General features: G+C 40.8%; 3 protein-coding genes across 10 annotated transcripts in view; 2 read left to right on the forward strand and 1 right to left on the reverse strand.

The window, feature by feature from the left end:
* LOC105686800 (zwei Ig domain protein zig-8-like) overlaps window positions 1-27074 on the reverse strand; it is a 208303-nt gene that overhangs the window by 40419 nt on the left and 140810 nt on the right. Inside the window, exon 1 of one of the 8 annotated variants that reach the window (XM_048653215.1) lies at window positions 7330-7347. The exons of 6 other annotated variants lie outside the window; for them this stretch is intronic. The gene's annotated coding sequence lies outside the window, so the exon portion shown is untranslated. Of the gene's footprint in view, window positions 1-3800; window positions 3937-7329; window positions 7348-27074 lie in introns of those variants that run through there. One more of the 8 variants, XM_048653214.1, reaches the window with a different exon arrangement.
* LOC105686796 lies at window positions 14943-18513 on the forward strand. The gene is made up of 4 exons (XM_048652170.1): window positions 14943-15555; window positions 15649-15930; window positions 16152-16558; window positions 18271-18513. Exons 1-4 carry the CDS (start codon window positions 14943-14945, stop codon window positions 18511-18513), a joined length of 1545 nt encoding a protein of 514 aa, XP_048508127.1.
* On the forward strand, window positions 21800-26161 carry LOC105686795 (putative fatty acyl-CoA reductase CG5065). Its single transcript, XM_025747279.2, has 4 exons — window positions 21800-22259; window positions 22854-23321; window positions 23884-24111; window positions 25187-26161. The coding sequence occupies exons 1-4, from the start codon at window positions 22072-22074 to the stop codon at window positions 25479-25481; spliced, it is 1179 nt and encodes a 392-aa protein (XP_025603064.2). The 5' UTR covers window positions 21800-22071; the 3' UTR covers window positions 25482-26161.

A 27074-nucleotide genomic window follows, 5' to 3' on the forward strand; every position in this document is an offset into this window, starting at 1 on the left:
TTGAACGTAAGAATTCATTTTCTTTTAAAGTTGTGTGTTTCGGGCGATCTGGAAAAATTTTAAACCGTGACGGTGAGAGAGGAAAATTCTGATCCCTCGATACCGAACGGATATATTAGTCCGAGACTCCATCGTCAGGGGCACCGTACGGAAAATGACGAGAAAAAAAAAAACTGAAAATAAAAAATGAATAAATAAAAATGAGAAAAAAAAAAAAAAAGTCTCTACGACTACAGAGTTAACAGATCCACTCGACAGCTACTGGCAGACTCACTTAATTAACCTCCTCGGGCGGAAAAAAAAATGTCGGGCTTTAAAGAGCTGAGGTCGCAAACTTAGAGCTGCAACAGCGACGAGAGAGAAAAGAGCGTTGACGTTTCCGTAATTAGTCCGCCTTGATAAAAAATAAAATGAAATAAAACGAAACGAGAAAACGAGAAAAGCGAATAAAAAAAAGTAACCAAAAAGGAAGCGGCGGAAAATTTGAAGAAAAAAAATAAATAAATAAATAAATAAAAGGGAAAAGGGAACGCTCTTCCAGTAACCTTGCGCATTCGCGCGTCGGGTAATTCGCGGTTTCTGCGTTGGTAGAATACTGCGATTTTAATTTATTCGTAACCGTTTGTTTGATTTCTATTCGACAAACGGCGATCGAAAGGGAGGCCCGAATATTTTTTTCCCCTCTTTCCGGATTGGCGCGCGTAATTAGATTCGGCGTGAATTAAACCGTTTCATTCTTCAGCGTTTTCGTTCGAACGATACGACCGAACTCATCAGACTCCGACCCAATCTACTTTAAGCGCGAGCCGAACCCGGCTAACCTGATCCCTTTATGGTATATTTTATCCCACGTTTATTGCAAAGGATGAATTACCGCCGATCGGAATCTCTTTGCAATACAAGCCATAAAATAGTTTCTCTCGTACATACACCAAGGATTTTACACCAGGTCGGCAAAAATTTCACATCGGCGAATGAAAAGCTTGTGAAAAGCGCTGCGGGGTAGATAAAGTTTTCACGGGGTAAAAGAAATTTTGAAATAATAATCATGATAAAATCAAAAGTACAAAACCACAACTAACGCAGTTTTTCCCCTTCTTTTCGTTTTCTCTCTACAACTGTATCCGAGAAAACCTTGGAATGCCGAGTCTTTACAGACGCAATACTCTGAAAAGTGCTGTTCACGTTGGATAGAAAAATGGTTTTTGCAGTCGATGCAACGAAAGAAATATAACGTATTGTTCAATCTTCCTTTTGAAGTTACGAGCCAAGCCGTGATCCGAACGTATATAAACGCGGTGCATTCGAGATTATGTAAATAATCAAAGACGCTTGCGGAGCAATGATCAATATCGGGGAAAAACGTTGGGACAGACGAAAAGCCGGTATCCGGGGATGCAGAACGCGCGATAATAATACTTCGTCCTATTGTCCCTTTTTTTTTTTAATCCTTTTTCTTTCATTTTTGTACTCGCCGAATGGTTGTACGCGTGTTGGGAACTTTTCGGGGTGAGAGAAGGGATTACCATTACCATGAAAATACCGAATTTCCAATCGATAACCGAACATCTGTTGCTCCGAAATACCTATATGCCCTGGCTGAAACTCGAAGCACGCTAGTGTAAAACGACTGTTTTAAACTTTGTTGATTTATAGGCACGTGAAACATCGCCCTGCTTGTTCGACCACAACAAGAGGAAGCTCCGCTGCCGTAGGTATTTGTTATATTATGCGGTTACCTCCCCGCGCTGGGGGGTGGCTTGAAATGGATCCGACGAGAGAATCTCCGAACGCATCGTATGGCTAATTTTGGTAGCGATAGGAATCGGAGATTCTCTTCGACCGATCCGATCCTGCATACGGTGATGGAAGAGGGGGAATTTCGAGCTTCCGAATAAATTTTAACTAGGATTCAAGTATTTTCAGGCCGGAGTTTCAGCTCATATTCCTAGGCGCGTTTATTCGGAAGGGGTGGCAACGTCGATAAGCTGGTGTAATTATAACTAACGTTGGACGATAGCCAAGTGAAATACGGTATCGTTCGGCAACCTAATCTGCAATTTTTGAATACATCAACCACGTTGTACAACACGCTAGCTGCACGAAATGAACTTGGGATAAAATTTTGTTGATTTAAAAATCTGGAGCGCATGTGATTTTAGTTCCATTCTCTCCCCCCCCCCCCCCCCCCGCCGAACTTCGGGAGTATAAAATGTAAAAAATATTCCACTTTTCAAAAGACTTGTTTTACGCGCGTGTTTTATGTGATATGCAAAATATTTTTAACGAAATTTCATACTTTGCGTATATATAGTTTATGTAGCGCGCGTGCATCACTCCCGCAGGTTTTATCCCATGGGAAATTTTTTTTCTCCTAATCCCATTTCTTGACGGATCCCGCGGCGTACACGCGACACCAGGGTGACAAAGGGTGCACTTGCGCCTCTCATGCTTCGTTCTCATAATTCGATAATTCTCGAAGTCGAGCTTTAGGCACAAAGATTTTTCCGATATGCAAGTAAATTTCTGACACTTCCCGTGTTATTTATTTATTCATTTTGATTTCTTTTTTTTTTTTTTTCTCCGAGCTTTTTTTAGCCTACAAAGCCGCGGTATTGTAATCGCAGCACTTTAGCATATGGGGTAAAATAGTGCTTATCAAAATTAGTTCAATTTAATCAAAAAGCAAAGCGATAAGAGAAGGGGCCCCGGCGTCATGTACCGCGCGCGCTACTACGTAGTAATCGACCCCTGCAGGGCTTGCCGGAGTTATTCACTTCCGGAAAACTTAGACAGGAGCAAGCTGCAGTATACGTAGCACGTTGCGTGTTCCATCAGTAGAGATTGCATGCGCCACGCCATTTTGCAAGCACTACTTTTTCACCCTATTACGTCACACCGAAATAACCACGTGTTTAAATCGCGCTCCTCTATTATGTAGCTCCATACTTGATATTATACACGTATAAATACAAACTACATTTCACGCCCCTGGGCATAATGGAAACTCCATTTCGTTCTGAATAGTGCTGAGAAAACTTGGGAGAAAAGGAACAAACGAACGCGTTGCGATCCGTCGACCTCAGAGTAATTTTTCGAACGAGCGAATGGATTTTGACTTCGAAACTTCCTGCGTGAAGTTTTTCATCTTAAGTAATCGCGTTCAAGGTTGAAAAGAATTACGTTGCCGTCTGATCCATCTCGTTGTCTTCGCTCTCGTAGAAATCGTGTGTATTTCCGTTGAACCGCAACTGAGAAGTTCGAAATACCAACTTCTTCTTCACTTTATGTTGAAAATCAGAGATGACGACGACGGAATACGGTAAGCAGAGGTTGACGTTTTCTTTCTTAAGCTTCCAATTTCTCTTGTCTCGGGGCGGGTTTCACGGAGTTGAGTAAGGTACGTGCGTGACTCTTCGGCACGTAGTAACGCTGCGTTTCAGCACGCGTCGCCGTCCTCGCAAACTTTTACCGAGTAAGACAGCCCATAACCGTGGCCCTATTTTGACGGGGAAAACTAGGGAGCGAGAGAAAATATGCTGCGAAAATGACGAAGGATTTCCATACGATGACTCGGAAAGTAGCGTCTCTATATGCGCATGTACAAAATACGAAGGTATGCGCGTGCGATGTGGAGAATATCCAAAGTCTCGTCGATGGAATTTCAGAAATCTAGCTGAAACTATGACGAGACCTCTGAACTTGAAGAACGCATAATGTGGAGAGATTCTATAGATTCTAATTCCATGGAATAAACGATGTTCGAAGATTAAGAATAGCTATGGATACATTATTCTTACCGCAACTCACCGCGCCGTCAAGGGCGAAGTTGCCACCCCAGCCTCCGCAGGTTACATGGTTTCCTGCACAGCCAATTCACCCTCACGCATATCTTCCGCCTAGGCACATGCACATGCCCCTCATACACGTTCTAGTATTTCCCTAGGGATGCAACATCAGCAAAACTATTATTTGAGGTGTAAGGGTTGGATAAGATTTCGATACACCTTGAAGTTCACGTTGAGAAGAATTTTATTTTGCTATTCCAACGTATTCCGATCTCAAAAATTCTAATTCTTGAGCTGAATTGATCTATCTATAGAATTGATTGAGTTATCGCCAATTTTTCGCTTTTTGGAGCAGAAAAACTGAGATATCTTGATGGGAAAAATTCGTAGCTCAATTTGATCAACAGATTTGTGTTCTTGGGGTCAAAATACGTTAGAAAAGTATCCTAATTTTTGAAATTCTCCATTTTTTGCCCAAAATTTGAAAATTTTCCAAGGAGTACCCCTTGGATTTTTGTCGATTTTGGACCAAAAAAAAAATTTTCATTTTATATGCTATTCTGATGTATTTTGATCTTAGGAATCCGAATCCGGAAGTTAAATTGATTTATCTGTAGAATTGGACGAGTTATCGCCAATTTTTCACTTTTTGGAGCAGAAAAATGGAGATATCACGAAGGGAAAAAATCGTAGCTCAATTTGGACGACGGATTCGTGTTCCTGAGGTCAAAATACATAAGAAAAGTGCCATACGATCAATTTTAAAAAATAAAAAATTTTGGCCAAAATTTGAAAAAATCGTAAGGGGTACCCCTTGGAAAAATCTCAAATTTTGGCCAAAAATTTTTATTTTTTGAAATCGATCGTATGGCACTTTTCTTATGTATTTTGACCTCAGGAACACGAATCCGTTGTCCAAATTGAGCTACGATTTTTTCCCTTCGAGATATCCACAAATTTATGCCAAAAATCGCGATAATTTGGCGATAACTCGGTCATTTTTCAAAATAGATCAATTTTTCTTTCGGATTCGGATTCCTGAGCTCAAATTACACTAATATAGACTAAAAAATCAATTTTTTATTTTTGACCCCAAAAAGCTGAAAATTGGCGATAACTCGGTCAATTATAGAGATAGATCAATTTTTCTTCTAGATTCGGATTCCTGAGGTCAAAATACGTCAAAAAAGTGCTATATGATTCATTTCAGAGATACTTCATTCTTGGCCCAAAAATCAACATTTTTTTATAGGGTTTTCTATGCTATTCTTATGTAATTTGATCTTAGGAATCTGAATCCAAAAGCTCAATTGATCTATCTATAAAATCGATTGAGTTATCGAGATTTCTTGATGGGGAAAATTCGTAGCTCAATTTGACCAACGGATTCGTGTTCCTGGGGTCAAAAAACATTAGAAAAGTGTCCTGCAGTCAATTTTAAAAATACTTCATTTTTGACCCTCAAATCGGTAAAATCCAAAGAGCTAAGAACCCTTGGATTGGCGTCCAAGGCCAGCTGGCCTCAAATTTGACTTTGGGAGCCGATTGGTGCGAGTCAAAGACTTGATGGCGAAAAAGCAGGCGCTCGAAATCTTTACGGTCAAATAAAGGACTTATGAGTATCAAATGAATTTCACTGTGTTTGATACGTATTTACAGGTCGAAGTACGGGAGAAATGATCAGGTGGTACAATATTTACAGGTCGCATGTTAGCGGACAGTTCGATCGAACGTCCGTGTGATAGTTGTGAAATATTACTTCATAAATATTCGAGGATTACATCGTTAATGATGGTCATAAATTTATGACGTATAATTATGGGTAATCTTACACTTACTTTAAGAGTGTATACATCTCTGAAAGGGATTGGAAGGATTTATGGTGGGAGGTTACCAATATTTAATGACCGTGAATGTACCGGTGGCCGATCGTAACGTGAAACTCGTAGGTCAAAGATTATTTTCAACTCAGAAATCAATGCACAGTTCCCACTTTGTTTCCATTGTTTCTATGCTCATGTAAAAAACTGCAGAATTCAAACGACAAAAAAAATATCCTCGGAATATATGTTGAACGAAACATTATTTGACTCCGCTTTTTACACTAGCTGCTACTTCTCACGGAATATATGCTGGTTGATGTTTATTTTTAATAAAACAGTTGGCTGAATTTGGATGACGGCTGGTTGCGTAATTTTTACTTTTTTTTTTTTGTTTCAAACGAATAAATCGTGGAACTACGTAACAAAATTTCGAGTCAAGAGGGGACGCCGCCCGACCCTTATTCATCCGTAATCATTGCGTCGTAACGATCATCGCGGGTCGAGATTTGTTAGATTAATAAAAATTTTACCCCCTTCCCCTCCCCCGGTTTCCATCTCCTGGGGGTAGTTAGCGGGTCAACGGCACTCGCTTGGGGTAGTTTAGCGAAAGCTGCTTAGGAGTAGATGCCCACGGGAACAGGAGGACTCGCAACTATACTGGTGGGTATTTCCCACGCGAAACTTTGCGCCGTGTACGTGCACTGGAACGAGAACTGTGCAAAATGCAAACCGTAACTTATGCATGCGGTCGAGCGAGTAAATTAAACAAAGTAGTAGAAAGTATTAAAAACACCGCAAATAATTTTACGCCGTGCAAAAGAGAAGAAGAAAATTACGGCCAGAAATTAAAATGGGGCGCCAATTTTGCGAGGATAAGGAATTTTCGTATTTTCCATTCGCCGTTGACACGACCGCGACTACTTTTTTCTCGGGAGACGGCGAACGAGTCGCGCAGAACACGGATGAATTTTTCGACGAAGAACTCCCGAAACTCGTATAAAATTCACCTGGCCTTGGACATCGCAAAATATTATCGGAGTTTCCAGAGCGATTGTGGTTTGAGGCGTTTAGCAAACAGCGCGAGATGTAGTCTTAGACTGTAGTGTCTATAGAGAGGACCGTCTGATGAGAGAAGGCTGTAGAGTAATTCTCCTTCCGATGAAATTGTGTTTGTAGACTCCCATCCGAATGTATGCCGTAGGAAATTACCCCGAGTCAACGATTTCCAGAGTCGAATTCATTCCGAGTTAGTCTTAAGCTCCGTCAAATGTTCAGCGTCAAACCGAATTTATATATGTACACCGCCACACGTTACGTACGGATCTCACTTTCAATATTTATCAACGCGGCGAACGAAAGGCGGAAAAGCGACCGTCGTTTTCAGACAAAAGTCACTGTAATTTTATCGGAATTCACGATCCAGAATCCTTGCAACTTTTCGTATCAATTGAACGATCGTTTGTTAAAGCCATCTTCGTGCCGCGGGATTAAAAACTTGAACCGAGTCGGAGAAAAAATCCTTCAAACAATCGCGACGGGGTATAAACCGTGCTTTGAACTCGTTAAACTGGGAAAAAGAAGGAAAGTCAAACTCTTTTTTATGCTCGCAGTAAAAGTTACTGTAAAATTCACATACGAGGTAATTAAATACGGGTATTCCCTATCGTGGGTGTGCGAATACCCGTACGCGCGTTTCGCGTAAAGGGAGAGGTACTTACCCTCCTATCGTTGAAACGGTTACGTATCGGTATCACGGTACGTCAAGTCACTCGTCGTAAACAGCCGCGAGCGGAATAGTTTTCATTGAGATTTAGGTAGGGTCTATAATTCGAAACCTCTGTATAAGTAAACGCCTCTAAGTAAAACGTCAAGTGAGGTTTACGTGTGCCGTGTTTGTGCACCCGGCGTTCGCCGTTACGTTACCGCGATCAAAAGATGCGGCGACGGTAAGATTCTCTACTTTATTCACGTACGTCATCGAGTCGTATATTTTTTGCACTCGATATTTATGCAACTCAAATAAGAAGAAGAAGCAAGACGATAGGATATAATTCACTCTGAACGGAGCATTGTTTTTTCGGTGTTATTAACAAGAATTGCGTTGCAGCCTCGTAAAAATGGAGTGTTAAAAAAACGAGAAGCTTCGAAAACAAAAACATAAAGAAGATGTGAAATCGAAAGGAATATCGCAGCGCAGCTAAACTAACCAAACAGAAAACTAATAGCTTATACCGTTCAGTTTCTATAATATTGACTCTGTCAGGATGAAATGTTCTGCGAGAAGTAAAAATGAAGAGGACTTTTTTCTCTTAGTGCAATTTTGTTCTATTTGTATCAGAGATCACAATCGTCAACGAAAGCGAAAAATATTGTCGGTCGTTCTTTTTTTTTTTTATTTTTTTTTTTTGTCTCGCCTCACTTGAAGTTTATTGCATTTTTTCGATTTGCATTCCGGTCGTTCTCCCACCCAAAAGTTGCTGTGTGACGTGGGTGCTACGTTCCTGGAATTTTTGCTTATTGTTAGTTGAAACCTGAGAATTCGTGTAAAAACAAACTAGATATCCTAATCTTCGAAACTCTACTCGAAGCACTGCACTCTAACTCAGACGAAACACGAACGCAACGAATCGACTCCTCCAACGATCGGCATAAATATCACGTACATCGATTCTCTGAGTAAAAAATGCTCACTCAGGGCGGCACCTCGAGGGTATTTTCGTCAAAATTTTCGCCGAGGCAGCTACCGCACAAGACCTTCGTCTTCTTGATGCTCGAAGATTCGTACAGCGCTGTTCGAACGGATCAACCTTTCTAATTCGATGGACGAAAAGTTGACGGTAAAATGTCGGGGTGATCTCATGTCGCGGTTCTCGAAACGTGCGCGTTGGTCCGGAATTTCGGTACAGACAGTGCGAACTCATATTAACCGAGCCATATCGCAAGCTTTTCGTACGATCTAGGGTGTCGCTAGTTCGGAAAATTCTATGGAAAACCTTACGGCCGTTGGGAAAAGGAGGATCTCGTATCTTTCACACGACTCCAATGGCCGCCGGTTCATTTATCAAGTCAGCCTCCATTAATATCCGACAAAATAGTACGGGATCACGACATTCGATAGAACTCGTGTCCGCTGCTTTCTTTCCCCTCTCTAATTCCCTATTGCCTGCAACACTATGAACTTCAATAGGACGGAAGTGCCGGTAGGTTCGCCGTACCCTGACTTTTCCACGTACCGTAAGTGAATATACATGTGTTTCAACGCTTTCTCTCTGTTCAACGTACATTAATAACGACTGATTAAAAGCGGAAAAGTTCCACCGGGTAGATGTGGATAGAATGGTAATTCTCATGTGGTTACGTTCATTAGATGAAATTACGTTTGTTAATGTTACGAACTTCACGATGCAACTTTTCTCCACAGAAGAACTAATTTAAGTTCATCGTCAAGGTTGGGTTACCATCAATTGAAATTGATTAAAATAAGAGGAACGAGAATTCATGGGGCTTTTTACAACGGCTTTTCTCATTTCGGATTAATTTTTTTGGTGGTGCGAAGTTTCCGATTGATATCGCGTCACGGCGATGGTAAAACTATCGTAAAACCATTCGCACTTAATTGACAATTATTTTCAACGTTTGGGCACAATAGATTCTTGAATGCTGCGATGGACTCTTACGTCCAATTTGTGGGAGGTGAATTTTCCAAATATCTGAACTCAGATTGAATACAAAAAGATCTCGTCTCTTTTCTCTCGCCTCATCGTCACGTGATGAACGTCAATTTCCGGCTGTCATCAAGTTCGATCAAATTTATGGAAGATCTTACGATGCGGAGAAAGTTGGAAATATAATTTAGTAGTTAATAGTCACCGTAACGACAGAGGCCGTCCATTAACGATATAAATTTATATACACAAAATGACGCGTGGCGCACTCGCGCCACCAATTATCTACCAACTATTCAATTAAGGCAACAGTTACGTAAGTTTCACATGCGAATAAAATAAAATCCGATCCCAGAGCGATCACCCGTGAAGTTCCCGGGTAGACCTCAAAGAAATAAAAAACTTACATAATTCGAATGCGGAATATTCATTAATTCGTTCGCTCGTCTCATAAAATTGCGGTTTTCTCGAATGCATATTTTCATGTACCTTTATAATAGCCAATTTGACGTCAATTCTTCACGGTACACCAAGTAATAACCGTCGCTGATAAAGACTCGTCGATTCTATTAATTTAAAATTGCAACACCCCAAAAAACAGTCGATTTCGACAATGCAAGTTGTAAAAAATTGGTCAATCGCCACCGCGTAGAGTATGCATAAGAAACCTGAGACTTTACGTACCGATATCATAACGAAGCGATACGATGAAAAAATGGATCGATGAGAGATATTGCATGAAAATAAAAACATGAGAAACTCCGACTATCAGGTCCGGTTGTTTATTCCTCTCTCTTTCTCTCGGTCGCTGTGTAGTTTGAAAAGATGGATTATACAATCGTATAACGACTCCTCTGATGACGCATAAGAAAAATTGTTCTCATTGCCGCCTCACCGTATTACAGGTAGTGCGCGCATTTAGCAGCGGACTGCTTTGATGTGCACAATGATTTCCGGTCGATCGAACCGTGCCGATGAAAAGCAGCATAGCACAAAGAAATGAGGATCGACATTAGCTACGGTATCGATTGAACATTCTACATTGTCACAATAGGTAGAACCTGGCAGCAGCTTTGACGACGGTAGTACCTATATCCACCTATTATTCGCTGGGAGCGTCTCTCGTTTTTTTTATTGCACCACTCGCGTGTCTCCCCAAAAATGGCAATCTTATTACGCCGGTATACAGTAATAATAATCTCATTTCTGGCCCCAGTTTCGAAAGGGTCATTGATCGGATCAGACGGAAGGCCAATGACGCGAATCGAAGGCTTTGGTTTCCCATTTATTCCCGTATCTTCGGTATCACGATTCCCAATTTTTTATCGTCTCTATATTCGTCTTTTTTTTCGTATCTCCGTTTTTGTTCGCCGTCAAAATAAATATGTGGCTGTAATATTTTCGTTGACGAGAAAATAATACACCGGACTGGCAACGAGCGATATCGGGTGATGTGGTAGGCCGAGGTGCGTTAATTACACGAAATTCAAAGAGAATTTTGGAAAAGCCTTTTGTTTGTCGTTTGACCCAGAATTAGTGACAACTTCGACATTAATCGATTTCGGAATAACTTGGCCGCGATACAAGCTACGGCACTTCACCTATCCCTTCGACGTTGAGTTTGGGGAAATAATCCCGGCGGTAGGATCCGAAAAATAGTCTGGGCCGAACGGCCAGATGTGCCCTTCGCACATGGGAGGTGGGATTTTAATGCAGCTTCCCTGTTAGGAGCTCCTATCCACGCGTATTAACTTCCTGGCTTTACTTGCCCTCGACATTCTGCCCCACGCCACGTTAAAGCCAACCATTGGAAACTTTTGTATTCCTTTTTTCCTTTTTTTCTTTTTTTCTTTTTTTCTTTTTCTACCCTCTGAAAAAAAATTAAACCTACCCGCTAATTGGACTTTCCCTCGTCCTATGTTTGTCTTGTCACATGTTTTACGAACTGTGGTAATTGCCGAATCAGGAAGTAACGCGAATCTTCGAACCTCTGACATACGTAACTCCTTTTTCCGTCGATAACGTCGTTTTTTTTCCGTCAACCTTTGCAGGGTGAAATTAATTCATCGTATCCGTACTTTCGAATACGTATAGCCGAAAGACGAGGACATTTCGGGAATCTCATCTATCGAATCTATCAATGTCACGTCTTCCCCCTTTTTAAACAAACCGCGAACTCGATACTTATATACGTTTTACTTCATTGTTGATTTTGTTCTGTGTACTTCCAGTCTAGTCTCCTGTTATCGGTATCGATTGGACGACGAGTGATCAGGTTTTGTTTCGATGAATTGAAAATAAAGTTCGAATAGTTACGCAAACAAGAACCATTAAAAATACCTGCAACGCGACCGCGTGGCATATGCAATTACCGGGTAGTTTATCAATGTCGCTTCGCGCGCGATTAAAATCTGGTGAATTAATAAGCTTGTAGGTACGTCTCTGTGCTACCGAAATAGGTATGTACCCTCTGCAGACTCTATTCCAGTAATTCACTTAATTTTGCTATTGTCTGCTCGTCACTATCGTGAAAAAAAAAAAAAACGTTAATCAAACAAAATTCGCGGTAACAACTGTTTTCGACCATACATTCTCATGCATAATCAACAAACGCGATAAATAATTGAGGCTGTTTTTCAACATCGTTGGAAAAAAAAATAAAAATTCGTCCTTGCGTTGACTGTTGCAATCACTGTCTGTTTTTCAAGTGCGGTTTTGGGATGGTTTTTTGGAATTTCGGGAAGAGAATTTTGACACAGGATTAGTCCGACCTTTTGGCTTCGAATTCCGTTTCAAAATTGGCCGATTCATTTGTTTTATATTTTTGGCCGATCACATGTCAAAAGTCCGCTAAATTTACCGCAAAAAGCTCGAGCCATCGACTGAAACGAATTCCGCAAGCTTTTGCATGGCTAACCACAACCGCAAGCGATTGCTTGCAGGTACAAATAAATTGCAGGTAGCAGTTTGATTAATTTTTTGGTTAAAAGTTTCGAAATAGTTTCAACTGGAAAAAGGGTTTCAGAATTGGTTTCAACCACTCCATGGTATCTATTCATTTACAGAGGAAGTAAATGAAAAAATACCGAAAGCCGATCCGCACTTTCACAGTTATTCGAAAGACTCGTCGAGATACGAACGTAAAAATGCAGAACTTTTTTCTTTCCTCCAACGGATCATGCTCGATTTTATGACGTATCCGTGAATTCGATTGTGAATGACGTACACCGATAGTTCGGACATTTTTAGGGAAGGTATCGCGGCGGTATTGTGATCGGCGCGTTCTCTATCCCCCGTTGCCAATTCACGCGAATATTATTTGATTCCATTTGGCCCCTTTAACAGGGATCAAAGCGAAAATAGGGATAAATGGGGCTATAGAGCATTTGCCTTTTGACCCGAAAATACGTCGGGGGCAGGTTTTCTTGAGTCCGTCGGTACATTCACGGGTGTCTGGAATGCCGACCCGCAGCGATGTGCCACGCGTATCGGACAGAGAGCTATAGCTTCATCCTTCGTGGGAGAAAGTAAATGACTACTTTTTTTTTCACGTCTGTCTAGTTTCCTGTTTGTCGCTCTTACGTCTGGATACAGCTACCTGAAACGAGCCCCCATTTTGTGTTTAATTTCATCCACGTTTTGCAGAGATATTTCGAATTTGGTTATTGTAAAATTATTAGAATGTATAAGATGTTCTAATCACCTGCAAAAAATCACATGAGAAAAAATCTTGATAACAACTATCGGTTGAAATTGACTGAGAACTTTCCTAGCAGCTTATCATCAACCTCCGTCGTTTATGGGGGTTGAAAATTACTCGATTATACGCTTTAGAATTTGTTGAAAACTTTTTACGATACGACTGAACTTTTTTCACCGTTAATTCACAAAATGACAGTTACAATTCAACCATCTCGTCGTCGAATCTGCACTCCGCGATTCCGGATATCATATTATCATCGGCTGCTGAATATGAATCCCTCTTAGCGTTAGAGAAAAAAAAAAAAAAAAAGAGCAACTGCCGAATCCACCGATTCAAGGGCTGAATCGTAAAAGAGAGGTAGAGAAAAAGGAGAAAAAGGGAAAGGAAGAAATGAAACGGTCGCAACCAAGGAAACTGTCGCATCGATCTACCAATTCGGGGGAGATTAACTCCTCGAGAATTTGTCAAAATCTTTCGAATATCTCATCTCCACCGTGCGTCACGTCGTTGCCGTCAATCAATTGCACCGAACCTATCACCGTGGAAAAGCTCTTCACTCCGTCGAAGCAGATAATACATTTTCGCATTTCCAGCCCACCCCCAGACATCTCCTGAGCGGAACGAGGTGCTTTTCATTGCGTTATATGATCGGATCGCGATGATTATACTTTCTTCGTAAAAAGTGCGCAGAGAAAATTTATCACACATTTATTCCAGTTGTAGGTATACTTTCGGCTATTTACGCAACGAAACTTACGTACTCGTATATGTATACCATAGACCCGGGGGTACATATTGTAATTTCCACCAAATTTATTCACATCGGGTGTATACGGTACGCCGTAGTTGACCCCTGTATTATGAAACATTTTGGTTGGTAAACGATTGTTTATTATGTAGACCATAATATCGAGTGTTGAACCATATACTCGACGTGGGTTGCGGGTGGCCGGCTTATATATACATACGCCAACGTTATGTACATCTACGTGTTAGTTGTTTCGCCCACGCGCGTTTATATACGATCAGTTTTGGAGCATGAGATTAGTTGAGTAAGTTGGTAACAAACCCCTCTCGGGAGTTATTGTAAACGCGTCATAGAAGTTCACCTCAACGCAGAAGGACGAAGAGGCGGAGACGCGGGAGAGATCCGAAAACGGGGGTCGCGGGGTAAGTGAAACTATAAGGAGTGTTTTGGATAAGTAAACGCAAGTACGAGTTGTTTTATGGCGAGCAGGTCGAAAATAGCGTTGTAGCGACTTACCCCGTCGAAATTATTCAACGAGGGCTGCCACGCGGCGAAAAGCCAACCGTGTAAAAACCGTGGAGTTCATATTCCGTTTTACCTGTGTCGCGACACTGTGACCGAATCCGAAATAATTCGGAGTTAGTCAAATTTAAGAAGGGTCGTGAGATTTTTTATCTCCGGTAAAAAATCGGTGGTACGAATTAGCAACGAGAGACTCCAAGTTATTTGAATTTTTCTTCACTTATTACACACTATTTGGAGACATCAGCTTCAGCTCTGGTTACGGAACCAAGATTTGTCTATTCTATCCGTGCGCAACGTCGTATAATGGGCTAACAAACCACGTACGTATGCATAGCGAGGAAGAAAACTCGTCTGAGAACATTACGGCGTGTGGAGAGAGGAAAAAAAAAAAAAAAAGGAACTCGGCCTCACTCGTTTATTTCTACGTATATAACCCAGTCATGACGGAAAATGTAATGAGATTTTGAAAGAAAAAGCTGTCAACTGCAACGCGCCTCGTTGGATGGAAGTATAACGGAGATGTAACGTTAATTCTTCCGACGTACAACGTACCTGCCCGCCAGTTTTTTTTTTTTTTTCTTATAAGCTAACAAATATCGAGTCTTCCGAATTTCCGCTAAAATAAAGATCGTTCTTTGTTCGATGCGCGAGTATTTTCTTTTTGTCGATAACCTATCCGGTTACAGAGAAATGAAGGAGTACGCGTTGCGCTGGTTTGTTCTTTACTTATGTTTTTCTACGACGACAGCTCGTCTCTGGGGTGTAGTCGAGGAATCCGACGAGGGGGACGAGGGCGATGACGACGACTACGTCGAGGCGGGACCAGAAACAAACGAGGTGATCGACCCTGACATCGGAACCGGCGATCCGACAGACCTTAACGACGACGACGACGACGAAGAAGAAGACGCACCGGATCCCAACTGGGATACGAACAGAGCCATAAGAGACGTGGCCTATTTCCTGAGATCGCACAAGTTCAATGATTTCGATCGCAGGTATTACCTCAACATCTCGGAGTCGCCTAGGAGATTGTACCAAGAATTTCCGAAACCACCTTTGCGGTCGCTACACTGGGAAGTTCACAAACAGTGCGAAGTCAGCTTCAGGTCTTGTCTCAAATTTCTCGAGGGGATCGCAAACTCCGCTTCACTGAAACGTGCGGATGACACCGTTACCGTCATGAGGGAACAGGGTTGGGACTACGTCAAAGATAAGGAAAAATTAGTTGCCGTACAAATGGATTGTGAACGATCGAAACGGAAGGACAATTTCACCGCCGTACCCTTTCAAGGACCCATCGGTAACTAAAACTCGGACGGGAGAAAAAAGATTCCCACCGCCGCCCGACGCTAAAAATAAATTTCCCTAATCCTTTCGATATCCATAACGAAAGAACGTTTTCAATGGCGAACAACCGCCAGCTACTACATGTGCTGGTACACAATGTTGGGCGTTCCGGAGTTGGCGTTGTTTGGCGAACCTTGCGACAACATGGCGTATTGCCTCGATCACTACGGGATGGACAACAACGACCCAAGGGCCGACGACACTCAACCTTTCGCTTGTGCTTTGTACAGTTTCTGTCCGGACCCATGCTGCTCTTCGGACCACATCTGGTATATGAACGACTGTTACCAGTCACCGGAAAATCCTTGCTACGCTGGGAACGGTCCAGGTGTTCAGAATTATAATCGGCTTTTTATCTTTCCACCTATTCTAGGATTAGTTGTTTTTTTTTTTTTTTCAACCCTCTTGAAAATGATATCATCGCCACTCGTTCGTACGCGGCGAATGCACATTTCCCGTCTCACAGTCCAGCCTTATGGTTCGATTACCTCTTTTTTTTTTTTTTTTGTAATTTTCGGTGTGAGTTGATGATTGATAAAACGTTTCCAGATGATCGAACCTGCACATTGAATCGCGATGAAAACAGGGATTTCAATTCGTTGATAAAAAATCAATTGAACGTGACCTGCCAGTGTCAAAATTCGGGATACGAATGGTCGTCGCGTTTCGGCATCTGCGTTGACGTGGACGAGTGCGCGACGGGAGCCAACGATTGTCACAAAGAGAATAAAACCAGCTGCGTAAACCTACCCGGCTATTACGACTGCATATGCAATCTTGGATACGTTTACAACGCGGAACAAAAATTATGCGACTACGACAAAACCATAAACGAAGCTCTTTACGGAGTCGATGAGAAAACGAATAACAACGAGACCGAATCGAGGAGTATGCTGTCGATGATCATAAAAATTATTACCAGATCCAACGCACCCTATTTCAATCGTCGTCCAGACGTTATGATTTTAATTTCTTCGTACATCGTTTTGTTTTGTCATTAGAACGTTTCATTATCTGCGATACTTCAGTGATAATGTTCGATAATTTTAATTAATAAATGTTCAATATTCGCTAAGAATTTATCCATACCGTTTCATTTGTCGTGAAATAAAGATCCTCTGCTGTAATCCGAGTCATTATCTTTCATCGCGATTATAAATATGATGATAATCTTTTCGCACGACTGCCGAACGTAATAATGGATTCGAGTGCCTAAAAAAGTACCCCTTCGTTTGAACTCGATATCCGATTCGATTCGAACGAGTTATTTACCATTCGTAATTTTTTCCTCTCTTTTTTCTTCGATCGAGTTTTAGTGACTCGCTCCTCGGAGTATGTAAATGAAAAAGATAATGATAAGCCATCCAGTTTCTCGCTCACTGCTGACGGAGGGAAATTATTTTTCAGTCGTACGTGAGCTTACCTGAATTCTAGATATCGCAGTCCAAGTAATGCCTCAGGTATCAAGTCTGTATAAAGCGCATAAGTTTGTCATAAAAGTTTGCAACATAAAAATAATAATGATAAAGAGAAAAAAAAAACCTTCATGGTTCTCTTTAAAATCCCCCGCTATCCTTACGTGAATATACGAGGTATACTTTCGTGCAGGTGCACCTGTTCTGTAAAACTTTTCAATCTCTTACACGTAGTTGATACCGAAAATTTTACGACTCACCACTGATTCTCGTGTTACAATTATTACAGATACTTGAAAAAAACAAGTATTCAAAATTAATGAAATTAGAATAATCGGGGCGCCATGATAATTATTCGTTACATATTACTTCTCTTCACTTTCCATGAAAGTTACAGTTTACCGATTATGTCAACAATTTCGAAATCACCGGCGTGAATTTCGAAAAAAAATTCTCTCCGATTTCGTGGTCAGTGACCGAAAAGACGGCTAAGAGCATGAAGTTTTACATTATTCGAATAATTGTTTCTCACTAGGCAGTCGGATATTCTAAATTTTGAAAACTTCACATCCAAATTTATAATCCGTGGCCTTAAAAAACTACGGATACCAACTTTTATGTCGACGACGTAAGTTTCTGTGATGACGTTGAGCGCAGAATGACATATGGCAATTCTTTGTACTCATCTTTGAAACGATTTGAAATTTTTCCATCGCGAGTAGTTCTCAGGACCATTGCCGGAAGTTTTTCGGAACGTAACCCGATTGCGTCTCTTAGAAAACCTGTTTTTTTTTTTTTTTTTTAAGATAATTAATATTCGAAAGATTTATCGAAACTGATATAGTTTTGCCAATCATTAATTCCTGTAGATCGCCCGCAATAACGTGATCGTAAGTAAAAAAAACAACATCAAAAACTCCGTAGTCGAAAAGAGAGGGAAGGTCGTTGAAAGAAACATGTGTTCGTCGATTGTTCGATGATAATTACACATCGCACGCACCGTTTTAATCCAATCACGCGATGATGTTATGATCGAATCTAACAGGTTGATCCTGACGAGTACATCACGGTGTTTGCATCGAAGTGACGCTTGTTATTATGATCAAGGATTATTCTAAAATACGGCGTTGCATTTGCTACATGTTATACGTACGTTTTATTCATTTCAAAAGTGAAACTTTCCACGCGTAAGGATATCCCAGATACCTTTTATTGTAATGCACTATGAGAATTTCTGGGCATTATCCTTCCAGCTTGTCTTGATATTCAAGCAACGATTTCACCTCGCCCAAAGGGATTTCAACGAAATCACCAAACTTCAAGTCAGTACAGCCCGTGAACAGCAACTTCGGCAAGAAAAGAAGAAAAAAATAAATGTACGAAGGCTCACGATTTCAGAAAATGCGCACGAACGCCTATTCCTAGACGGCTTTACAGTTAAACTAAAACCATCTCGATGGAAAGTTAGGCTCGCTAAAATGCGATGGGAATTTTAGAATCCATGTTAGTAAAAATACACGTAAATTCGAAAACTCGACGCTCACCAATGAAGAAAAAAATGAAAAATCGAAGAAAATCACAATCCGATCCGCACACCCTTCTCATCCTTGTCACCGAAAATATATCCCACCCAGTAAGACTCGTGAAAAAATTTTTGGACCTCACAAAGAATACGATCACCGTGATGGAGATGAATTCAATATTGATCAAGGCCGCCTCGTATCTACGTCGAACGTGAATGTACGCGTATACGTAAAATGCGAAGCAAAACGTTTTGAAGTTTTCCCCGAAGTTATATGAAGTCTAAAAAGTAAATGCATAAATTACGATTACGCAGCTTACCCCTCTCGAGAACGTAATCATCTTTTACGCGAACTCGCGCCGTCATTCTCAAGTGCCAAGGGAAAAATATAATACATGCTCATATACACGTGAAACTACCTTCGAAACCCTCGCGCAACCACTCCGGGGAACGATATGGGACTAAAAAATTGAAAATAGGCATGAGCGGAAGCGGGGGAGTGAATAAATGAACGAAAAAATAGTGCGACACCACCACCGAAAGAAGTTGATGTCCAATTGGGACAAGAAAATCTCAACTGTCGACCGTTGTTAAAGTTGCGCGTAAGAAATATTTTTTCTCGTCTTTTCTGTTGAAGTAATATTAAAGGGACATCGATGTAATCGTTTGAAAATTATTGTGTTTTTCAACTTCGATTGGCAGGCAATTTCATTGCCGAAATCTTGACCAGGTCATGGTTGAATTCTATTAGTAGGTACGATACTCAAGTTAGGTGGCCATCGGGAGTAGCTTGAGGCGTTTAATAATGCACGTAAGAGTGTTTCTATACATATGTGTGTGTACTCAAGAAGTGAGTGTAGCCACAAGTTACCATGTTCATAATTTTCTCATACGCCGTCAAGGCAAATTAGGCATTGTTAGAAAGTAAAATAAATGAAAATGGTTAAATATACCGTCCAGAATTATACAACTTCCTAACGTTACGGACGGTAAATTAATTTGTAACCTTGGGTCACGCACTCACACTTTGCATTTTCGTAGTAACGTAAAAATCTTGCTTCGAATGACTGAAACGAAATTACGTCGCTCGAAAATTTCTTACAATTAACTACACCTGACGTGGTAAGAACGTCTCTGTGATTTTCACCGATTATCAACGATCACCGAGCTCGCAGACTCGGATTTCATAGGCACGAATCGTTAATTTGCATACCTAAACAAACTCGTATTTCGAACGTATGCAGTAAATCGCACCTACTCAAAGTGAAAACGTTGAGCATAATTTAATGCAAATTAAATTGTTATTAAATTGATAAATTACGAAATTAAATTTTCGACTTTTAACTACCCACCGAAGCACACACCGTGAAATCTACACACTTTTTGCTGTTTAACGTGTCCCTAACCAACCGCAACGCACCGGCTTCTAATCAGCTTCGAAAATTGATTGATAATGATCACCTGCAGCTGACTGCAATGTAAAGTACAGTTCTCATTGAAGACCACTTATTCGCGGTCGTCATAATTTCCCAACACGTCGTTAAGGAGAAATTCTCATGCAAAAAATATAGCTCGCACTGGAATTACATGTTATTTCGCTTATGTCATCTAAACTCATCTCCATTGACACGATAAATACATAGATACACGTACATACGTATATTCAGAACATGAAGTGCTCTTTATGAGCAAAAGGAAGAAAAAAACATCAACGAAGATCTAAATAAATAAACAATTAAATATTCACGAAACTTGGGTAACTTCACCGCCCGAGTTCTCACTCGATAGCGACCCACAATTTTATGCAAATTTATTTATAAATATTCACGCAACATATGAGTATCTCGCATAGCTATAAACAACCGATTGTGAGTTAATAAATTTTTAGGTGTTACGCAACGCTAAATAATACCCACATCTCAATCGGTGCGTGATTAATCATCTGTAATTATTTTTCTTCAGATCGGCGACCTTGATTTTACGGATATATTTATGAGGTTATTCATTTGTTGAATTATTCGTTTATTTATTTCGAACTGAAGTTACTTCGGAGCGCTTTTGATAGAAAGTGCAATACGAGAATTGAGTGAATTTTCATTGAATCTCTTTAAAAATATGCCTTTGATTTTTGACGATATAAAAGTAATTCATGTTTCCATTTGAACTACAGTCTGGTACGAATTACATGCATGATAATAATCATCAAACTCATATAAAAACAGATAATAATTCATCTGGCACAATATATTCGTTACGTATATATACGTTATTCAGGAGAGAACTTATTTTTTTCATTTCATCACGTTTTCGTTTATTTGTACACTTCGTAATTGGCGATATGAAAGTTCAAACCACGGGGACGAACGCTGCACCAACTAGATTGAGATTTCGAAATGACTACAGTTGCAGGATTGGCACATTTATTCGTGATATTGAAAAATAAAAGTCAAAAGGCAAACGTGGGACTTATTTCTCTTGCAGACAACGCTGTACAGTTACCAACCATATAGAACTCGTCCTGAAAACGATAATTGAAAAATAATATCGACGAATCAAAGTCAGCGTGGTACGTTCAATATCCACGACGACTATCGGCGATGAGAAAACAAACGCATGTACCGGATGAACGGGATTCGAACGACTCCGAATAACCGATCCGCGGAAATACGAATTTTCGCACCGTTAACATCCCCCTCCGAAGGTTCTTCGAAAAAATAACCAATTAACATCGCTAAGCGGAACACTTGATATCGAGTCAATTTCTCGTAATTCCATTGCACCTGGTTCACGACTCTCGTCAAGCATTGAAATTCTAATGAGGATTGTGGACTGTTTTCGAAATAGGCTCTCACCCTCGATCGCCGAATGGCGGTGGTTCATGGACCCCGTGTCGTAAATATTCAGGTATTATCTAAATTTCATATCGTCCGAACTCCGTTGCTAAAACAAATGATAAAATTCCGGTTCTCGTGTTTACGATCCGTTAATTTTTTATACCGGTTTATTTGCACAACCTGCAGTCATTCCTTTCCCAAGTGGCATCGGGTAATTTACTGCAAAACTTTTTTCGCACAGAGTGCATAATCGCTGAATCAAGGTTTCAAACATTGGCATTTCGTACAGGTTGAAATATATATCTCTAGGCGATTGCATTGCACGGCGAAATATAATCACGGTGAAACGGAACAGCAGCTACCTACACGGAGAATGAACATTGCAGCAGATTTCACTTGAAAGTACATAAATGTACATATAAATCTGACCGAACGCGACTTTTTTCTTCACTGCGTTCGCGAAAATCGAGTCGGTGATGCGGTAACTCGGTAGCGGTTCGAAAATTTTGGCCTCTGGGATCCCCTTAGCGAATCGCGAAAAACAGACACGATAAGACATTGTTCGGTTACCGATGACATTGTAAATCGGTATAAACTTGGATCGCGCCAGCACTCGAACTTAGTTCGATCCAACCACTCCGACTGTCTACCACTCTCGCGTGTCTTCCGTTCGCTTCCGATTCTCTCAGTCAGAAACGATGGCTGTTCGCGAGTGGTTTGCGGGACAAGAGATCCTTCTGACAGGAGTAACCAGTGACATTGGTAATGTGGTGCTAGAAAAACTGCTCAGATCATGTCCCGGTGTCAAAGCAATCCATTTAATCGTCAGATCAAGGAATAACCAGACAAACGAGGACCGCATCAAAAATATCTTCGCATCACCAGGGTATGCGAATATTCAATGACTTCCATTTTTTTCGATGATCGTCACCGTGTCCTTAATTTGTTCTCTTAAAATCTGTAACGCGTCGCAGTGATTTTTCAATTTTATTTCGGAAATCCATTTCGTGATCATTGATAAAGTTCGGTTGAAAAATATTGTTAATCGATAGTTCTAGTTTCAGTTATGGAAAAAGCTTGTTTTTTTTTTTGTTTCTTTATCTACAACGAATATGTTAATCACTGTGAGATTGACGGATGAAAATATCAGCAACCTGAGACCTTTGGACGTTGTGATAATTTTTCTCAAATGTGAGAATATCGATGTATTTCGAAACGGACACGACAGGATATATTAATACATATGTATGCCAACTAGACAAAATCTAGCAGTGGATAAAATGAGATATTGAACAGAGAGAGAGAGCAGTTATCCTCGACCCTAATTAAATTCGGGCCGATCCCCGAGCGTGAAAACTTTATTCCACAAAACTTAGTCGACGACTCTTCGCATCGCGTTCGATATTGTGCAACGGCGTCAAATTTTTCTTGCTCAATTCGTGAAAATTTTTTTTACCACTTTACAATTTTTATTCAACAGTTTCGAAAGATTGAGGCAACAATGTCCGGACGCGATATCGCGCGTAAAGACCATCGAGGGAAATTTAGTGTACGATGACCTGGGCGTGATTGAGGATCAGTTGAACATCCTGAAAAACGTGAGCGTCGTTATCCACGCGGGAGGACCTCACGACGCTCTATTTGAATTCTGTTCCGAATTACCATCGCTCAAGGCAGCTTCTGCCGTGATGAACTTGTTCAAACAGAGAAGAAAAACATCGAATGACGAAAGTTTCCCAAATATTCCGCTCTCCATTCTAAGAGTACCCGCTGTCGGACCTGCCCTCAAAGAACCAATGCCAGGATTCCTGAACGTTTTCAAAGGTGCGACCGCTCTCATGGTCGGAGCTGGTTACGCGTTGGGAGACGACAATCTTCCGGCATCGATTCTTCCGGTAGACATCGCGGCAAATACGCTCATTGCATCTGCCTGGGGTAAGGCGACGAGGCAAGTATCCATTTTTTTTATCCTCAATGTGGAAGTTTCCGTTCGTGATTTCTACCCATATATGTATATCAGTCGTAAAATTTTTGCTCTCACCTGTTTAACCTAATGATCAAGCGAACTCTCCAGTCTCACGACTGTCGTACAATGTACGTTAAATAGCCTAGGAATGAAAAGTGAATGCAAGTCAAGTTGTGTGTGATGTTTTTTTTTCTCTCTAATTTCTCCATATTATCCTTTCTTCGACCGCGTTTCATTGCGGTCTCTTACGGGGTCCTTCACCCAGCCGTCTTTCGAACGAACCGACGAAATTGTTATGGAAAACTACCGGAGTGAATTATGAACGCCCTTAATTACGGTATATCCTGGTCCGGCATCGAGGACTATGTTCGGTGCACTTTCACTCAAATATTATTTTAGACACACTCATACGTAACGAGAACGCCTAAAAATGAACAAATTTTGTCCATCTCATATACGGCGTATACGATACGGTCCTCTGACGTTCGATGACTTTTTTTTTTGTATAAACGATTTCATTCTTTTCCTTTTTCATTTCCAACAGTACGGAGAAAGAGAATGTAACTATTTACAACTCACCAGCCCTGAACTGCACCTGGCGTAGACTGATAGAAAGCGGACGTAAAGCTAGCAAGAAATTCCCATATCCTTCCTTCGGGATGCGAGGAATGACCGCAAATCCCTGGTTACATTGGTTCGTCGTATTATTTTTCGAATGGCTTCCTTCCGTTCTGTGCGATACGATTCTGCAAGTACTCGGCACTAAACCAAGGTAAGAACCGATCAAATTGTATAATAAAAAAAAAAAGCCATCGATCTACGATCTGCTCACGAACCCAAAATCTACTCAATTAATCGTTCGTTTCCTTTCTACGCCGACCGCCATGTCGCACTTTGCTTTTTTCATCGTGTTATAGCGTACGAAGAGAATGAAAAGAAAGTGCAGCCGATGAATTTTTTTTTTTAGAGTTAACGATGCGGTCAACGATTATTTAGCTATAATAAATTCGGTTTGTATAAATGTGATAAGCTGTACCCGGTACATTTCTTATGAACCCGAGTATACGTATTATACGTATTTGTCTGCATTTAAAATAACGCAGCGCGAAGTCTAGCCTAGTTTCACAATGAAATGTAGAAGCGATGACCGCACCGGTCGAGGGCCTCAACGGTTGTGGACTAATGTTCGCCGCATCGTCATGTAATAAATACGGAAGTAAAAGTTGTTTCACGATACCAAGCGTGCACACTACCACTACGGTAGAGGAGAGGCCGGTTCGAGACCGTTAAGGCCATTCATCGACAAGGAATCGAAACGTAACTCGCACGAACATTCGCCGCGAACGATTGTGTTAAAAAACCTAGAAGAAAAGAGAGAAGAGAGAAAGGATAACGGAACGGCGACTCGAAAGTGCACGGAAACCTTGGCGGTGCATTCGACGCTGATGTAATCAATAATCACGCCGTCCGCGATTAATTCAAGCGAGCCCGTCGACGACGACTTTTACGCGGTTAGAACTTGAACCCGACTAACTGGTTGTATACGCGATACCTTACCCATAACAACTATAAATTTCATCTAATCCGTTCAGTTTCACCGCTCAGTTTTTTGGTCGAATCGCTAACCTACGGAGAAAGAAAAATCTCGCAGCAACTTTCTATACCCGTTCCGCGATCCGATAAGAACGTTAAATAATGGACTACCGAACGTGGAAACATTCTCGCCGAACCGATGAATATTCGAGTAGCGATTTATCGCGCAACAGATTGAATTCTAACTTCATTTTCTCTGCGACGAAAAATTACCTAGGAATTTTCTTTTCTTTTTTTTTTTTCTCCCCAATTAGAATCGTCGACGATCACCTCCGTATACGAACCGCACTCCAGGCGTTAGATCCTGTCCTTTCAAGGTCGTGGCCAACCGATCAAAAGAGCTTGACCGAGCTCAACAATCGAATGTCGCCCGAGGACCAAGAAGAATTTTTCGTTACGCCAGAAATTGATCTTGAGACGTACGTACTCTGTGCCGCCGCAGGAGTGAAGAAATTATGTCCGAACAACAACGCAAAGATCGTCAACATGTTCAAGTTCGTGTTATGCGCAGCACTCGCGGTCGCATTGTTTTTCATGGTTTTTATCTGATAGAAATTTTTTTTTTCATCAAACACGGCGATGCTATTGTGCAAAGGAACTCGCGACAAAATTTCAGTAAATTGTGTATATATGTATGTGTATAGAGGTACGACTGACACGCCATGCTCAAGGTGTTCCAACTCAACCGTAATTGTTATTACTGCACAGACGATGAGCTGAAATAAAAAAGTTGTTTCAGTAAAAATTGTACGATGATTCATCGTGTAGCAATAATATGAACAAGGTTTTTTTTTTTTTTTTTTTTTCAACTTTCACGCGCCTCTGATATCGCGTATATCGTGTAAATATTACCTGCACGGTGTTTTTCCATTACGAAATCAGCTGCAGATTTTGATATTCTCAATTTGTCCGTTATAATTATAATTCCACGTATATTCCATGTACAACAGTTTTGCTCGCTTATCGCCGCGCGCTTTTTATAAACCAGTTACGTCCTGCATGTCATGACGATATTTCCCTAGTTTTTTCCCATTTTTCCCCTCTTCGCTCTCCTAGCTTTACGCAATCCCTGTGAAAATTGAGCTCGGCTATGGAACATTTTACCAGAACAAGCGATCTGCTATTGAATAATTTTTTTTAATTAATTTTAGATTAGGTGAAATATGAATATATATCTGGAGAATTTCTGCTGTATAGGTTATTTTAAATAAATCTGTATTTTATACAAATCTGAAATAAATTTATTTTCCCAATAATATTTTCTTCCGATAACGCGAAAATAATATACTGAAAATTTGTCTTCAGTATCACAAAAATAGAACTCTCCCTAACGCATATGACTATTCTGTTCCTCGCGAAGAATGCAGAAGGACTCACGAGGACGAATCGAAGCAGGTAGATTATTTCGAATTCAACGAACAAGCACCTGCATCTAAGTTGTCAATCGTTTTTTTCCCAACTCTCAAATCAGTCTTCTTCTTTCTATCGAGTGATCTCACGTCCCGCCGGTATTTGATAACGTTGAATTAATTCGGGATTACGCAATATTTATTGGTCAGTCGAGTCGAATCTTTCGAAAGACTCTGTACACCGGTTCGCTTCGGCTCGTGTCGATCGTATCGTTTTATTGCACTCCGTAAGTGATACATTAATTCAGAGACAAAGGAGAAAAAATTCGCGCGTCGTTTCGATTCGACCGTGTCTAGCAATGACGAGATACAGCCGAGGAGACGTATTCGCGACGAGGAGATTATGCGGAAAAATAAGAGGAGTAAAACATTTTACCGTCGCGATATACGAGATTGCGAAATAGCTAATTACAACAGGTTTTCGAAAGCTGCATCTGGAATCGATATCAATAAAAGTCCCCGTCCGACGATCGTTGAAAAATTCGGGTTAACGCGTTTTTTTCCAGTCGTGCTTACGAAATAACGTCGACTCGTTTTTCGAAATTTCATTCTAAGTCAGCACTGCTCACGATCGGTCAAACTTACGTCATACACAAATATTCCTACGAGATGCCCAGGTCGCTGTTGCAGTTCGATTCAAATCTGATGGTTATGACATCGTCGAAACGTGAGGCGCGGCTTTTGACATTACTATCTATTCCTTACTTTCTTCTGAAAGGAAACATACTAATCG

Source organism: Athalia rosae, chromosome 3 (assembly GCF_917208135.1).
Source record: "Athalia rosae chromosome 3, iyAthRosa1.1, whole genome shotgun sequence".
Classification (NCBI taxonomy): domain Eukaryota; kingdom Metazoa; phylum Arthropoda; class Insecta; order Hymenoptera; family Athaliidae; genus Athalia; species Athalia rosae.

Bases quoted from the DNA above. Each gene is read 5' to 3' on its own strand.
- LOC105686796 (XM_048652170.1), top strand. From the start codon at position 14,943: ATGAAGGAGTACGCGTTGCGCTGGTTTGTTCTTTACTTATGTTTTTCT. The intron at 15,556-15,648 runs GTAACTAAAACT...CCATAACGAAAG, and splicing joins ACCCTTTCAAGGACCCATCG to AACGTTTTCAATGGCGAACA. The intron at 15,931-16,151 runs GTGTTCAGAATT...AAACGTTTCCAG, and splicing joins CTACGCTGGGAACGGTCCAG to ATGATCGAACCTGCACATTG.
- LOC105686795 (XM_025747279.2), top strand. From the start codon at position 22,072: ATGGCTGTTCGCGAGTGGTTTGCGGGACAAGAGATCCTTCTGACAGGA. The intron at 22,260-22,853 runs GTATGCGAATAT...TTTATTCAACAG, and splicing joins AATATCTTCGCATCACCAGG to TTTCGAAAGATTGAGGCAAC. The intron at 24,112-25,186 runs GTAAGAACCGAT...CTCCCCAATTAG, and splicing joins GTACTCGGCACTAAACCAAG to AATCGTCGACGATCACCTCC.